The sequence below is a fragment of the Myotis nattereri genome (genome assembly GCF_964212035.1).
Source record: "Myotis nattereri genome assembly, chromosome: 1".
NCBI lineage: Eukaryota > Metazoa > Chordata > Mammalia > Chiroptera > Vespertilionidae > Myotis > Myotis nattereri.
Genome location: NC_138075.1, coordinates 93,785,192 through 93,800,473, shown reverse-complemented (window position 1 = coordinate 93,800,473; position 15,282 = coordinate 93,785,192). Strand labels below are relative to the sequence as shown.

Below are 15,282 nucleotides of genomic sequence, written 5' to 3'. Positions count from 1 at the left end.
ATAGTGATCAGCGCACGTCATAGTGACCGGTTGTTCAGTTGTTCCTCTGTTCAGTCTGTTTGCACATTAGGGTTATAGATGGTCTACTAATTGCTGATTTCTTGACACAGACGGCCTCGAGTGTCCTCCACAGAAATGAACAAGAAAATGACAGGTCGAAAACTGATCAGACTGTCTCAGCTCAAGGAAAAGATGGCAAGTGAAAAACTAGAAGAAGTAGACTGGGTAACATTTGGGGTTATATTGAAGAAAGTCACTCCGCAGAGCTGTAACAGTGTGAGCCATTTTATTTATTTATTTTTTATTAACAGTATTACATATGTCCCCCATTTTCCCCCTTTTTGCTCCCCTCCACCCTGCCTGCACTGCACTGCACTATTGTCTGTATCCTGGGTTTTGCATATATGCATATATGTTTTTTGGGTTAATCTTTTTTCATCTCCCTGACCCCCCTCCCCTCATACCTGTCATTCCATTCCATGCATCCATACCTCTGGACCTATTTTGTTTATCAGTTTATTTTATTCATTAGATTCCACATAAGTGAGATCATGTAGTATTTGTCTTTCTCTGACTGGCTTATTTCGCTTAGCATAACACTCTCCAGGTCCATCCATGCTGTTGCATAGGGTAAGAGACCCTTATTTTTACAGCTGCATAGTATTCCATTGTGTAAAGATGTCATAACGTTTTTATCTACTCATCTTTTGATGAGCACTTGGGCTATTTTCAGATCTTAGGTATTGTAAATAACACTGCTATGAACATAGGGGCGCATATATCTTTCTAATTGGTATTTTGGGATTCTTAGGATATATTCCCAGAAGTGAGATCACTGGGTCAAATGGCAGTTCCATTTTTAATATTTTTAGAATACTCCACACTGTTTTTCAAGTGCCTGCATCAGTCTGCATTCCCACCAGCAGTGCATAAGGGTTACCTTTTCTCCACATCCTTTTCAGCACTTGTTTGTTGATTTACTAATGGTAGCAATTCTGGCAGGTGTGGGGTGATGTCTCATTATAGTTTTAATTTAATTAATCAGTGATAAGGTTATCAAATTTATATCTGTGATATGCACATGAGTGTGTGTGTTTGAATGTTTGAGTGAGAGAGATTAGACAGGCAGTGCTGCTATCCCATTGACTATTTAGACCTGAGAATTAGAGACTCTAGTAACAACTTTGCTACTGGTTTGCCTTAACTTTACCGTCATCTCTAAAATGAAAAGGGTAGTACTAAAGCCTAGAGAAAGGATTAATTTATAATTAACAGAAAATCTGATGATTATATATTTAGGGTGAATTATAGTTATGTATTTTTCCACAACAGAACACTTGGACTGTAAATGGAGGCAGTGTACCCCATTATTCAAAAATAATTAAAATTAAGAATAAATATTTGTTCCAGGGGAAAACATTTAGCATCTGGCGACTAAATGATCTTCGTGACCTGACACGGTATGTGTCATTGTTCTTGTTTGGAGAAGTTCACAAAGAACTCTGGAAGACTGAACAGGGTACCGTCATAGGGCTACTCAATGCTAACCCCATGAAGCCCAAGGATGGTTCAGAGGAGGTAAGAATCTGTTTCTGTGATTTTGGGGGGAAATGCCTTTGCAACTTAGTCAAATTCTGTCAAAAAGATTTGTAGTGGTCTACTTTCAGATAATAAATCATGCTTTTAAAGTATTACCTCCGTTAATCTGTTTTTTTGCTTGCTTTTCATTCCTCGACCACCAGTATTCTGAATTTTCCACCTGCTCTAAATTGTTTTGTATCAACTTCTTTCATTACATCTTTTGAATTAGTTTCAAGGTTCCTGGAGTTTTTTGAACTCTTAGCTCAGGTCTCCTTAGCTCTCCTTCATAAATTTCCATGGTATATCAAGATGGCAAGGTCTTATAGTTTGATGGTTGAGAGGACTTTGCTCCATTGTATTACGGCCAAAGGTGATCCTGAGTGGGGGGGTGAAAGGATTGAGAAAAGACAGACAAGAGAATGAAAGCTGGGTCTCGGTGGGACGCTGCTCCCTGATGAGGAGACAGCGCCAGCACCCACAAGCCGTGTCTTTATTTTATAGCAGATGCCACGAGGCAAAGTAGGGGCGTGATCACGTTGTTTACAGCATTCTCGTGAATTTCAACCTCACTTAACTACATGCACCCGAACTCTATCACAAGGCATGTGGGGCCATGTGTTCGGACCATAGGTTCAAGCTTACAACTATAGCTATTGGCTATAATTGTACTGGGAGGGCCCTGCCCTCCAGCTGGGACTTGCACGTGGCAATGAGAGGACCCTGTCCTTTCATTAGTCCGAGGCTTGAACCTGGCCAAAACACTGTAGCCGCGCCCCACACCATTGATTAGTACAACCATATTTGCAGCTTAGAATCATAGTGAATTTTTACCTTCATCATTAGAGTTTTGGTACTACACACTTATTCTCTAGTACAGTGGTTCTCAACCTTCCTAATGCCGCGACCCTTTAATACAGTTCCTCATGTTGTGGTGATCCCCCAACCATAAAATTATTTTCGTTGCTACTTCATAACTGTAGTTTTGCTACTGTTATGAATCGTAATGTAAATATCTGATGTGCAGAATGTAGTTTCGTTGTTACAAATTGAACATAATTAAAGCATAGTGATTAATCGCAAAAACAATATGTAATTATATATGTGTTTTCCTATGATCTTAGGCGACCCCTGGAAAGGGTCTTTCAACACCCCCTCCCCGCCCCCCCGCAAAGGGGTCACGACCCACAGGTTAAGAACCACTGCTCTAGTAAATTGTAAATCTTAATATGGTGCGAATGGGACATATTATTTCTTCAACTGACCCAGCAAGAAGCTACATTTTAAACTTTGTTGTAGACAGATTATTATTATCAGGAATATTGAGAGACAACGTTTTTTCATTCCTTATTTTCACCAGAGAATAGCAACAAATCTTCACCTATCGGTTCCAATGTGTTTGGCTACAAGTAACAGGAAAACTTCACTATAGTTTCTTTTTACAGTAAACAGTGGGGTTTGTTTTTCTCACATAATTTTTAAAAACCTAGACATAGGCACTGTAGTGATATCAGGACCAATGTCTGCTAGTCTCTCAGCCTTTTCCTCTTGGTCACAAGATGGCTTTGAAGCTCTTGCCATCATCTCTCCATCAAGGCAGGAACTGAGCCAACCTCCTCTATCTGCTTTTATCAGTAAAGCCAAAGCTTCCCCAATACCTCTGTACCAATCCCAGCTTTAGTCTCATTGGTCTGAAAGAATATAGTCACAGGGCCATGGCTATATGTAAGGAGTGCTGGGAAAACTGGGAATATGATCCATTACCTTATACTCAGCCTTTGCCAACCAAAATAAAATCAAGATTTTGATAGCAAATACAGGAGAGAATGGATATTGGTAGAGAACTAAATATGTCTTCTACACCTCCCATTTCTAAAACTGTTTTATAGGGCATTGGCTTCAAATTCCTTGAGACTGACTTCTTAACTCACACCAACCATTCTTTTATCCATTCTAGCTGATAAAAGATCATATTTTCATCTGCTTTTAACTCCCATTCCACTTCTTTTCTACAGGTGTGCTTATCTATTGATCATCCTCAAAAGATCTTAATTATGGGTGAAGCTCTTGACCTGGGAACCTGTAAAGCAAAGAAGAAGAATGGAGAACCATGTACACAGACTGTTAATTTGGTTGGTTTCAGCCTTGTTAGAATGTTTTCTGTTAAAGAGAGGAATTAATAGGAATAAATTATAGGTACTTTAGTGGTAACAACCACTTTGGAACTGAGTTTCCTACATAACAGAAAGCATCAAAGTGAGAAAATTGAATATGTGGTTAATAATTGCCAATTTGAAAAGCTGAGAGTAGGGGAAGGATTTCACCTCTTAGGAAAGTGATCTTTTATTGCCAGCTGACTTGGAGGTATAAGAAACAGAATTTTAGTTCACCCTCAGTTCTAAACTTACACCATTCTTTTATCCATTCTTTGTAGGGCCAGAGATCAAACTCTATGATGCACACTGCACACCTGAGTTTAGTCTATGCTTACTATACCTTCTCTTAGAGTTTAAAAAAAAATAGCTTCATTGAGATATAATTCACCTACCATACAATTCGCTTTTTTAAAGTGTACAATTTAATTTTAATTTTTAATATATTCAGAGTTGTGCAACCTTCATTACTATGTAATTTTAGAACATTTTTCAATTACTCCCCTCTTCCCAAAAAAACACCCATACCCATTAGCAGCCACTCCCCATTCTCTTCATCCAGCCTCAGGTAAGCTCTGATCTAACCTCTATCTCTTTGAAATTGCCTGTTCTGGACATTTCATATAGTGCAGCAATTTTCAACCTTTTTCATCTCATGGCACACATAAACTAATTACTAAAATTCTGCGGCACACCAAAACATGTATTTTTTCCCAATCTTACAAAAAAGAAAGGTATAATTTTGATTAATTCACACCTGGTTATAATTATGTTGGCTGTTTGTTTTTAATTTATTGGGTTGACTTTGGTTAATATAGGTTTTAGATGTACAGTTCTGTAATACATCATCTGTATATTGCACTGTGTGTTCACTACCCCAAGTTAAGTTTCCTTCCGTCACCATTTATCCCACCAGTGCCCTCTTCTACCTTTCCCAAGCCCCCCATTGCCTCTGGTAATCACCACACTATTGTCCATGTCCATGAGGGTTTTTTTCTTTTCGTTTTTGCTTAGTCCCTCCACCACCAACTCCAGCCTCCCAAATTCCTACCCCACCCTTCCCACAACAGCTGTCAGCCTGCTCTCCATCTAGTCCAGCGGTTCTCAACCTGTGGGTCGCGACCCCTTTGGGGGTCGAACGACCCTAAGACCATTGAAAACACATATAATTACATATTGTTTTTGTGATTAATCACTATGCTTTAATTGTGTTCAATTTGTAACAATGAAATTGGGGGTCACCACAACATGAAGAACTGTATTAAAGGGTCGTGGCATTAGGAAGGTTGAGAACCACTGTCATAGAGCTTTTTGAAAGGATTAAATGGCAGATTTTGGTTTCATTTCAGTTTTTTTCCTCGTTCCTGCTTCACAGATGAACTAGTGAGCATTGTTACCATATCTAAGGGCTCACCCAGTAGAATAATAGTATGCTGTTTCTCTTTTGTTCCTTTCACTGAAGGAACATTTGTCCAAGAGTCAACCAGAAAAAATAGAAAAATCTCACTAGAAGCTGATTTTGTCTTATTTTTTAAAATTAATTTTTATTGAGGTAAAAATCACATACAATCAACCATTTTAAATGTACACTTCAGTGTTATTTAGTATATTCACTGTTGTGCAACCACCAGCTCTCTAGTTTCAAAACCTCTTCATCACCCCATAAAAACATTTCTCTTCCCCCTTACCTCCATCTCCTGGTGACCTCTAACCTGCTTCCTGTCTCTAGATTTGCCTGCTCTGGATATGTGACATATGAGGAAGCATACAATATGTTATGTGATCTTTTGTGTCTGACTTCTTTCATTTGGTGTTATTTTGATTGTAGAAAGAGTGCAAAGGGAGTGAACCATATCAGTTTTTTTTTAACCTAATTAGTGCTTTAGTTAGAATTTAAGAGAACTTCTTTCCCCTGTTCACTGCATGACTACACTTTGCAAATGGCTTCGGAGGTCAGTAGAGAGGACTCTGCATACAGAATGGTGTCTCACAAAGCTGGGAGAAAGGGACCCTGTGGGTGTACATTGTTTTCTGGACTGTTACCCTAATCCTGAGGCAGCCTCTCTTCCTTTTTGCAGAAGGACTGCGAGTACTGTCAGTATCACATCCAGGCCCAGTATAAGAAGCTCAGTGCCAAGCGAGCTGACTTGCAGTCCACCTTCTCCGGAGGACGAATTCCAAAGAAGTTTGCCAGCAAAGGCATCAGTCTGAGAGAACGGCTGTGTCAGGATGGTTTTTACTATGGAGGGGTGTCTTCAGCATCATATGCAGCCTCAGTGTAAGACATTCTTGAGCTGCCTTTGAGACCAGGACCTTGCTTATCTGATAAGAATAAACCTAGTGGTTGTACATTTCTGTAATGGTCCTAGAAGAGTTGTGCAGGTTTTATCTTTAATAGTTGAGGGCCTCTTTTATTCCCAGGTAGAGAGAAAAGCCACAGGACAGGGAGAAATTGAGCCATGTCACGATGGTCTTTAACAAAAAACCCATGCTTCCTGTTTGGGTTCTAATGTGAATAGTGGAACTTTGTCAGGGGCTCATTATTTGGTAGTTAAAAGACTGTTAATCATTGTGTTGACATCCTTTAAATCATTTCCCTTATTATGTATGATTAGAGTAAGGTTGCAGACCTCTTAAAATCCATATTTAATTCAGTGAATGAATATGCAGCTTCACAAAGGGGCATGGAAGGCAGGCATTTGTGGACTCTTTTCTGGGGATCAGCCTCTCCAGAGTCCCTGAGTAGGTGATCGATGACCGTTCCCTTATTGTGAAAAGCACATCTGGGTACGTGATGTCTGTGGACTTGGCACAAGGGAGCTATAGTTGATCCAAGAACAAAGCATAGATTTTGTCCCATGTCCAACAGAAATTAGGCAAGAGGACTTGCACTTCCTGCCTATTTTGTAATATCAAGCTCATTTTTAAATTAGAAATAGTTTCTGTGATTTTCTAAACTGCAAAAGGCAATAAACATTATTTTAAAATATATATGTATGTATATGTTAGCTCCTTTTATAGCTGCTTCTAGGTGGTTTATATTTTTCCATATGTATAAATTTTTAGTAATTTAAAATGAAATCATACTGTAGTTAATAACTTTTTTAAACAAAATATTGTTTTATCAAATATTTACTTGTGGCATTATTTTTAGTGGCTACATAGTATTATTTTACATGACTCTGCAATAATTTACACAATTTCCTATGGTTAAACCTTAATGGTGTTTCTGATTTTTAATGTTATAAAGCTTTTGTTAATATTCTGTTTTTTGAATAGTCAATTATTCTAAGATAAATTCCTAGATTTTTTGACTAAAGTGTTGGCATATTTTTTATTTCTTTTGTCAAATTTTCCTTCCAGATGGCCTCAAGCAAATTTGCATGTTGCTGTTTTTCACATCCGTGATACAATGCTTTCACCAGTTATGCTATAGGGTCATGATAGTAAGAGTTTAGTTATATGCTGTTTTGAGAAACTGTGCATACTTCTGTGCCTTCTTCACTTTATCAGAACACTGAAGTTCAGTGATTTTCCTTTGGGGGTGACTTGTCATTACAGTGCAGCAGCTGGTGCTCCTAAAAAGAAGATTCAAACCACTCTGACTAATCTGGTCGTGAAGGGCACAGATTTGATCATTCAGGAAACTCAACAAAAACTCGGTAACTTTGTTTCTCAAAACTACATTTCTTTCTGTTGCTTAAATGTGTAGTCTTTAGGATTAAAAATGGTCACATTTTGTACTCTAAATTATGAGTATCCACTCCTCACTATCTTAGTAATATGGCCTAAGCTGAAGGAATCAAGTTTAGTTGGCAGCATCTTAAGAAAAAAACAGCATGTTCATCTTGACTGTGTCTTAGCTTAGTATGCTTTTTAAAATTTCTTGATGTATCTGGGTCTAACTCTTAATGTCCAGTATTAGAATCATTAGTATCAGGTTCCTAATCAAAGCCATCTGTTTTCTTTTGTTAAAACAGATATAGATCAGAAAATGCTGCCTTCACCCTGTACTTGGGGCTTTATTCATTTATTTATTGATTGATTGATTTCAGAGAGGAAAGGAGAAGGAGAGAGAGATAGAAACATCAATGATGAGAGAGAATCATTGATCAGCTGCCTCCTGCACACCCCCCACTGGGGATTGAGCCCGCAACCCAGGCATGTGCCCTTGGCCGGAATCGAACCTGGGACCTTTCAGTCGCAGGCCAACACTCTATCCGCTGAGCCAAGCTGGCTAGGGCGGGGCTTTATTCATTTAACAGCAGTCAGGGCCTAGTGTGGACCCTTATCCATAGTGCATATTCCAGAAATAGTGTATGATGTGACCCCACAGATATGAGTATTCTAATCATTACTCAAAATAAGTTATATTTGCCATCCCCTTGTCCTACTAGTCTGATTAGAGGTTAAGGATCCTTTTTTCTCTTGGTATTCCATCTAGTTCATTTACAAATGACGTAAGTTATGAATGCAGAGTTTAAAAGTAATGTCGGCCCTGGCCTGGCTGGTTTAGCTCAGTGGATAGAGCATCGGCCTGGGGACTGAAGTCCCAGGTTCGATTCCGGTCAAGGGCACATGCCTGGGTTGCAGTCTCGATCCCTAGTAGGGGCCATGCAGGAAGCAGCCGATCAGTGATTCTCATCATTGATGTTTCAATCTCTCCCTTCTCTGAAATCAATAAAAATATATTTAAAAAATAAAAGTAATGTCACATAACATCAAAGGGTTTAAATTTCAGATCCTCTAAAGTTGATGTTTGTATATTCCAGGAATAGCCCAGAAGAACTTGTCTTGCTCTGAGGAATTCAGAGAATTGATGGACTTGCCCACATTTGGAGCCAGAAACTTGAAACAACATTTAGCCAAAGCCAAATCATCAGGTAGAGTCAGCTTGTACCTGCTTAGCATTCATATCTGAGTTCCCGCTGCCTCTCAGAATCCCCTCAATCTATGACTTGTGTTTTAGGGATCATGGGAAGCCCAAAACCTGCTTTCCAGTCTATCTCGGCATCAGCCCTCCTGAAGCAACAGAAGCAGCTTATGTTAGAGATGAGGAAGAGGAAATCAGAAGAAATGGAGAAACGGTAAGAGTAACATTTAATATCCTTGCTTGGATAACTCATCTCAGGAATCCTCAAAATATCTTCAGAGATTTCAAAAATGCACTTTACATTTTGGATGGTTGGATATCTTTTTAACTTTTAAAAGTGTTAAAATAATTTTGACATAACCTAAATAGATAGCATTTAAAGTTACATATTTCTGATTTATGTTAGTGAATCCTGAGACTGAGTGGTATAGGTTACAGTAATTAATATCACCGTGGAAAAGAAAGGACCCTTATCTATAGTGCACATCTGAAAAGGGTTTGGGGAAAGGGGAAAGGGGAAAGTATGTTTGGCTCCCGTTTCTTAGTTTGGCACAATTAGGTTTTTAATTACAGGCCACACAATGAGTAGTTTTTGTAGTTGTTGAGGTAAATGACAAAAATGAGGCACTGAAAATGAAGTCATTTTAGAGACAAAATCAAGTAGGAATGAATATGGAAGGTAAATTAATCAAAGATCCTTTTTTTTTTTTTTTTACTTTAAATAAATTTTTATTTTTCAATTACAGTTGACATATATTAGTTTCAGTTATACAATCCAGTGATTAGACATTATATGACTTACTAAGTGATTATCCCAAAGATTTTTTAGCTCAAATTATCTGAATAGTAATAAAATAATAGTAATGGTAATAAGTACATACAGGTGCTTAACATGTACCTTGAGCACTGTGTTAAGTGTCTCAGCTGTTCCTTACAATAATGATGTGCAGAATGGATATCTATAGAGATATTCATCATGTGCCAACAGATGGCATAAGTGTCTGTGTGTGTGTGTGTGTGTGTGTGTGTGTGTACATAAAAATATATGTAGAATTGTGGACCTTGTGGGAAATAAGAGAGCACCTGTCAGTTTAAAGGCATTATAATTTGTAGTTTTTCAGAATTTGACTGAACAAGTTAAACATTTATCTTTGGGAAGGATGTAATAGGCAGTTTGCTGGCAAGAGTGGGTCTGTGGTAGTGACAAGAATAGTGGCCTGGGCCTTAACCTGGGTTTGGCTCAGTAGATAGAACGTCGGCCTGCGGACTAAAGGGTCCCAGGTTCGATTCTGGTCAAGGGCATGTACCCTGGTTGCAGGCACATCCCCAGTAGAGATATGCAGGATGCAGCTGTGTCTCTCTCATTGATGTTTCTAACTCTCTATCCCTTTCCCTTCCTCTGTAAAAAAGTCAATAAAATATATATTTTTTAAAAAAGAATATTGGCCTGGGATTACCTTGTACTAATCCTGAGCCTGTCTCTATGAGCAAATGGGTCTTGGGCCTCAATTTCTTCATATATACGGTGAGAGGTTTATACTAGATGACTTCTGATTTTTGTTTTTAAATAGCTCTTAATACTGTATGTAAAGTAGTCACCATCGGAATTATATCTGTTGGCGACTTTCAAATTTATCACATGAGTTATCTCTTTCCAGTAGAGTAAACTAAAATACAGAGAGATTTGGTAAATTCCTAAAGATCTAGGTGAATTCTTAGACTAATCAGAGGGCTAGGAATATAGTCCATAGCTCACCTTCAGGGCTGTGTTCTATAGACCAGCGGTTGCCAACCTTTTGGACCTCACGGACCACCAGTGGTCTGTGGACCACCGGTTGGCGACTGCTGCTATATACATCACCCACTAGAAAGCTAATTGATAAAAATAGTGATCAGTGCCCTAACTGGTTTGGCTCAGTGAATAGAGCGTCTGCCTGTGGACTGAGGGGTCCCGGGTTCAATTCCAGCCAAGGGCACATGCCTGGGTCACGGACTCGATCCCCAGTGGGGGGGCATGCAGGAGGCAGCCGATCGATGAGTCTCTCTCATCATTGATGTTTCTCTCTCCCCCTCTCCTTTCCTCTCTGAAATCAATAAAATATTTTTTTTAAACAAATAGTGATCAGTTCTAAATTGGTAAAACAATTAGAGCTTTTTCAATGAAAAATCAGACAACTTAGGAGTGAAGAGTTAATGAAACTAGCATTCTTCTTAATAGCATGCTAATCTGAATTATTAACCAAGGAAGGGAAATTTTACTGACAACTACTCATCAGCTGGTGGCCTGCCTGCAGTCTCTCAGTCTGTTACTCTGTGCTTGCAAAGTGTGTGATTGCATTTTTCTTTAAAGATTTTTACAAAGCTCAAATGAGGTCTCGAGCCCAGCTGTGCCATCGTCTTCTCGACAGCCCCCTCCTCGTTCTCCACCAACGGGGGCCGAGTTCCCCAGGCTGGAAGCAACCCCACCCACACCGGTGCCCAAGCTGGGGCGTGGCATCTCAGAAGGAGATGATGTTCTCTTTTTTGATGAGTCACCACCTCCAAAACCGAAACTGAGTGCTTTAGCAGAAGCCAAAAAGGTAACTGGTATTTGTTTTCTTCAGTGTTTGAGTTTGCATTTTTCATAGACATAGCTGGAGTTTCTCACTTTATATATCTATGATCAGGAATGACAGCCACTCAGTAGCTATTTATTGATCATGATTGTTAAAGTCAGTGAAATTTTAAATGATAATGATGTCAACATAATGCCATTAATTTAGTCCAAGAAAATTAGCCATTATCTCAACGCTTTTTTGTCAGGCTGAAGGAGATAGCCTAGAAGAAGATACTGTTTTATAACTCGAGACACTGGCATTAGGGGAAAAAATTCTTGAAATTATTGAGGCAAGATGGTAGAATAGTGGCTTGAAGAATCCTTTAAAAGAAATCTTACACATAATAACCGAGTTGCTCGGATTGAAGTGGAAGGGGAAGTGCTCCAAACCCCACTGCTCAGCATGTCCCACCGCTCCCCTTCCTGAGCCACCCTGCCTTGCGTTGTCTTCTCTTTGCTGTAGTAGCAGCAATACCCACATGGAAGGCAAAGGCGAGCTGTAAGCCAAAGCTGTGCCTACAGTAATAATAATAATTACTGTTACTGTCCCTGTGATAGATGTGCCAATGCTATTTTTGTGTCCAAGTGTGTTTTTCACATGCATTATCTCATTTCATTTATACAACCCTCAAAGATTGGGAGGTGCTATTATCCCTGTTTTAGAAATGTAGAAACTGAGGCTGAACAATTATGTAACTAAGGTTACAATCCAGTAAGTGACAGAGCTGGAATTCTATCCTAATTCTGTCTGATTCTAAAACAAATTTCCAAAATGTTTATGTGGTTCCTCTAGGGGTCTAGAACCCTATAGACTAGCTGATGTTAAACTTACGATATTTAAATAAGCTGAGACTTCATTTACTAAGTTATAAGACCTGTTTCCCATACTTTTAAATTTTAATAATAGTAGTAATGTTAAATAAAATGAAGATATTTTGCCAATTTATATTTGAGAGCTGCCAGAATTCATTGGTTAATAACTGGAAAGGGATATGGAGCTACAAATGCCTATCTCATTGTTTAGATTTTTATCTCCCTCTCCTTCTCTTTTTTCTAGTTAGCTGCTATAACCAAATTAAGGGCAAAAGGCCAAATTCTTTCAAAAACAGACCCAAACAGCATTAAAAAGAAGAAAAACTACCCCGAGGATGTCCTGGAAGTGAAGGCACGTGTAGAAAAGAATACCACATTCTCTCCGCAAGGTACTGCAGATTTCAGAGTTCACAGTAAAAGAGAAGGAAGTGTTTAAGCCATAACCAGCATTTCTGATATCAAGTTATTATTTTACTTCAGTTTACCTCTAGAATTTCCACAACTGGAACTGTTTGTTTTTTATAATTGCATTAAACTGAAAGTATGCACTATTTGAAAACTTGAATAAAGGATTACTCATTGGATCTTTACATGTATATATTAATAGAAAGGTTTACTTTGAAAGAAGTAGAATTCCTTTGTTTAGAATTGCTCTATTTTTATTTTATTTTTTTGTTAATCCTCACTCAAGGATATGTTTTCCATTGATTTTTAGACAGAGTGGAGGAGAGGGATGGAGAGAGAGAGAGAGAGAGAGAGAGAGAGAGAGAGAGAGAGAGAGAAAGAGAAACATCGATTGGTCGCCTCCTGTACTCGATCAAGCTGCAACCAAGCTATGTGCCCTTGACCAGAATCAAACCCGAGACAACTTCAGTCTGTAGGCTGATGCTCTATTCACTGAGGCAAATCGACTAGGGCTGCCCTATTTTTATTTTAAAAACTGAAGTTGGCAATGTCATTTTAACATCAGTTTGTAAATAGGATACTTGTTATCTCTTTTCATAGTCAGTGTACCTGTTTTAAGGTGAAAGATATTTTAATTCAGTGGTCAAATTTGCTGCCTCCTATATTCTAGTTTCTGCATCTCAGCTCACTTCTTAAGAGCCTTCCTTTGCTGGTAGCTAGTGGAGTGAATTAAGTTTGAAGGGACTGGTGGGCAGAGACAGAGAGAGTGAAGGAAACTGAGTGGATAAGGCCCACTGTTTTATGACAGTAGGTGGGCTATACCAGCCGATGCTTTTTCTTTCTCCTCTAGCTGAGGATGAATTGGAGCCTGCCAGGAAAAAAAGGAGAGAACAGCTTGCCTATCTGGAATCTGAAGAATTTCAGAAAATTCTGAAGGCAAAATCGAAGCACACAGGGATCCTAAAGGAGGTAAGAGTTCAAAAGATTAAAGATGGTAGAGCTGCCATTCAGACTCGCAGTGCTTTGTTGTGGGACTAAGAATTTGTTTCTTTTACCTCAACCAGGATGTAGCTGCATGTCAGTTTGTGAACTTAACATTTTTTTAAAAATGGATCACCACTATCTACATGCCTTGCAATGTGAAAGGGATTTTTCCATTCAAATATTTTTATATTGGCATTTCAAGTGCTCTAAATCAGCAGCTATCAACCCAACACTCCCAGTGCCCCTTTTTAACAAGTATTTTGTATTGTTCCCTTATTATCCTGAAATAACATTTATGATGATGTTATCACTTAACTAGTTGAATTTTATTGAAATGTTAATATCTTAAATGTAATGTAAAAAAGAAAAAGGGAAATATTTATGTTAAAAATATGTATTTTATTATGTAAGTACATGGACACAACACCCTAGAAGAAATATTGAAGTATGAAGTAGAGTATTAGATTTATAAGTGTTGTAAATATTTGAGACAGATATTAAGGAAGACTCATAGAGATGTGTTTTCTTAGTAACTTAAATTCCATGGGCCTGTTTCTTTCAAAATGGGATATTTTTAAAAAAACTAAAATGGTGAATAATCCTGGGAAACATTTGAAGACACCAATGTGCAGTTGTCCCTCCATATACATAAGAGTTGCCTAAATGCACTCTTAGAATATTCAGTGTATATTAAAACCATGCACACATATTGTAGGGTTTGATATAAAGCAGTTAGGTTCAATGGTGATAATCGGATTTTCATCCACATGTCCCAAAGAACATTCAGGAAAGCCCTTTGTTGTATGGGGGACTGTTCTGTGCATTGCAGATGGTGTAGCAGCCTTGGCCCCTGCTGATAGCAAGGGTAGCAATTATTGAGATAACAAAAAAGTGTTCCCACAGATTTTCTTTTTTTTCTTTTTTTATATATTTTATTGATTTTTACAGAGAGAAAGGGAAAGGGATAGAGAGTTAGGAACATCAATGAGAGAGAAACATCGATCAGCTGCCTCCTGCAAGCCCCCTACTGGGGATCAAGCCAGCAACCAAGATCCATTCCCTTGACCGGAATCGAGCCCGAAACCTTCCTTCAGTCCCAGGGCCGATGCTCTCTATCCACTGAGCCAAACCGATTTAAGGCCCACAGATTTTCAAATGTCCTCTTGGGGGCACTAATCACCCCCATTTAGTGCCACTACTCTAAATGATCTGCTATTCTTTTGATTAGCAAATGACTAACAAGAAGGTTATATATCATATCTTTTTTTCTGGACTTGAAATTAGGAAAGATGCTCAAATGACTGTAGAGCTGAACTTCTTTCCTGTTGTGGCCACCAAAGACCCTGGGACTTTATGTCTTAGCTGCACTAACTCCAGACCTGTGACCACATTCTGCTGTAACTATCTCACTGCCGCCCTAACCAGTTTGGCTCAGTGGATAGAGCATCGGTCTGCGGACTGAAGGGTCCCAGGTTTGATTCCAGTCAAGAACCATGTACCTTGGTAACGGGCACATCCCCAGGGAGTATGCAGGAGGCAGCTGATCAATGTTTCTTTCGCATTGATGTTTCTAACTCTCTTCCTCTCTGTAAAAAAATCAATAAAATATATATTTTTAAAAAATATCTCATTGCCCCCATATCTCCTCCCTGTTGTTCCAAACAGGCAGGATTGCTCCTAACAAATACTTGGTCTGGAGAAGAGTATAGAATAGGGTGGGCTGTCAATGCTGGGGAGGCACTGAGTACCTTCCATAGCTGGAGTCTGTATTGGGATAGTAGGACTAGTTCCTTTCTGGTGCACACTTGACATGGTAACACTGTTAGTAATGGTAGTATTTTAAGTTTGTATTTAGTGTTTTAAAAATCACATGCTCTTGT

The 15,282-nt window shown here is 38.8% G+C and overlaps 1 protein-coding gene across 1 annotated transcript in view; it reads left to right on the top strand.

Moving 5' to 3' along the window:
* The window catches only part of MCM10 (minichromosome maintenance 10 replication initiation factor), a 39,251-nt gene that overhangs the window by 17,222 nt on the left and 6,747 nt on the right, over positions 1-15,282 (top strand). The window contains exons 7-16 of the mRNA XM_081094846.1: positions 111-276; positions 1,411-1,578; positions 3,594-3,710; positions 5,810-6,009; positions 7,293-7,393; positions 8,504-8,614; positions 8,701-8,818; positions 10,955-11,183; positions 12,258-12,402; positions 13,269-13,387. Of these exons, the coding sequence (XP_080950972.1) occupies positions 111-276; positions 1,411-1,578; positions 3,594-3,710; positions 5,810-6,009; positions 7,293-7,393; positions 8,504-8,614; positions 8,701-8,818; positions 10,955-11,183; positions 12,258-12,402; positions 13,269-13,387 (1,474 nt within the window). The remainder of the gene's footprint in view (positions 1-110; positions 277-1,410; positions 1,579-3,593; positions 3,711-5,809; positions 6,010-7,292; positions 7,394-8,503; positions 8,615-8,700; positions 8,819-10,954; positions 11,184-12,257; positions 12,403-13,268; positions 13,388-15,282) is intronic.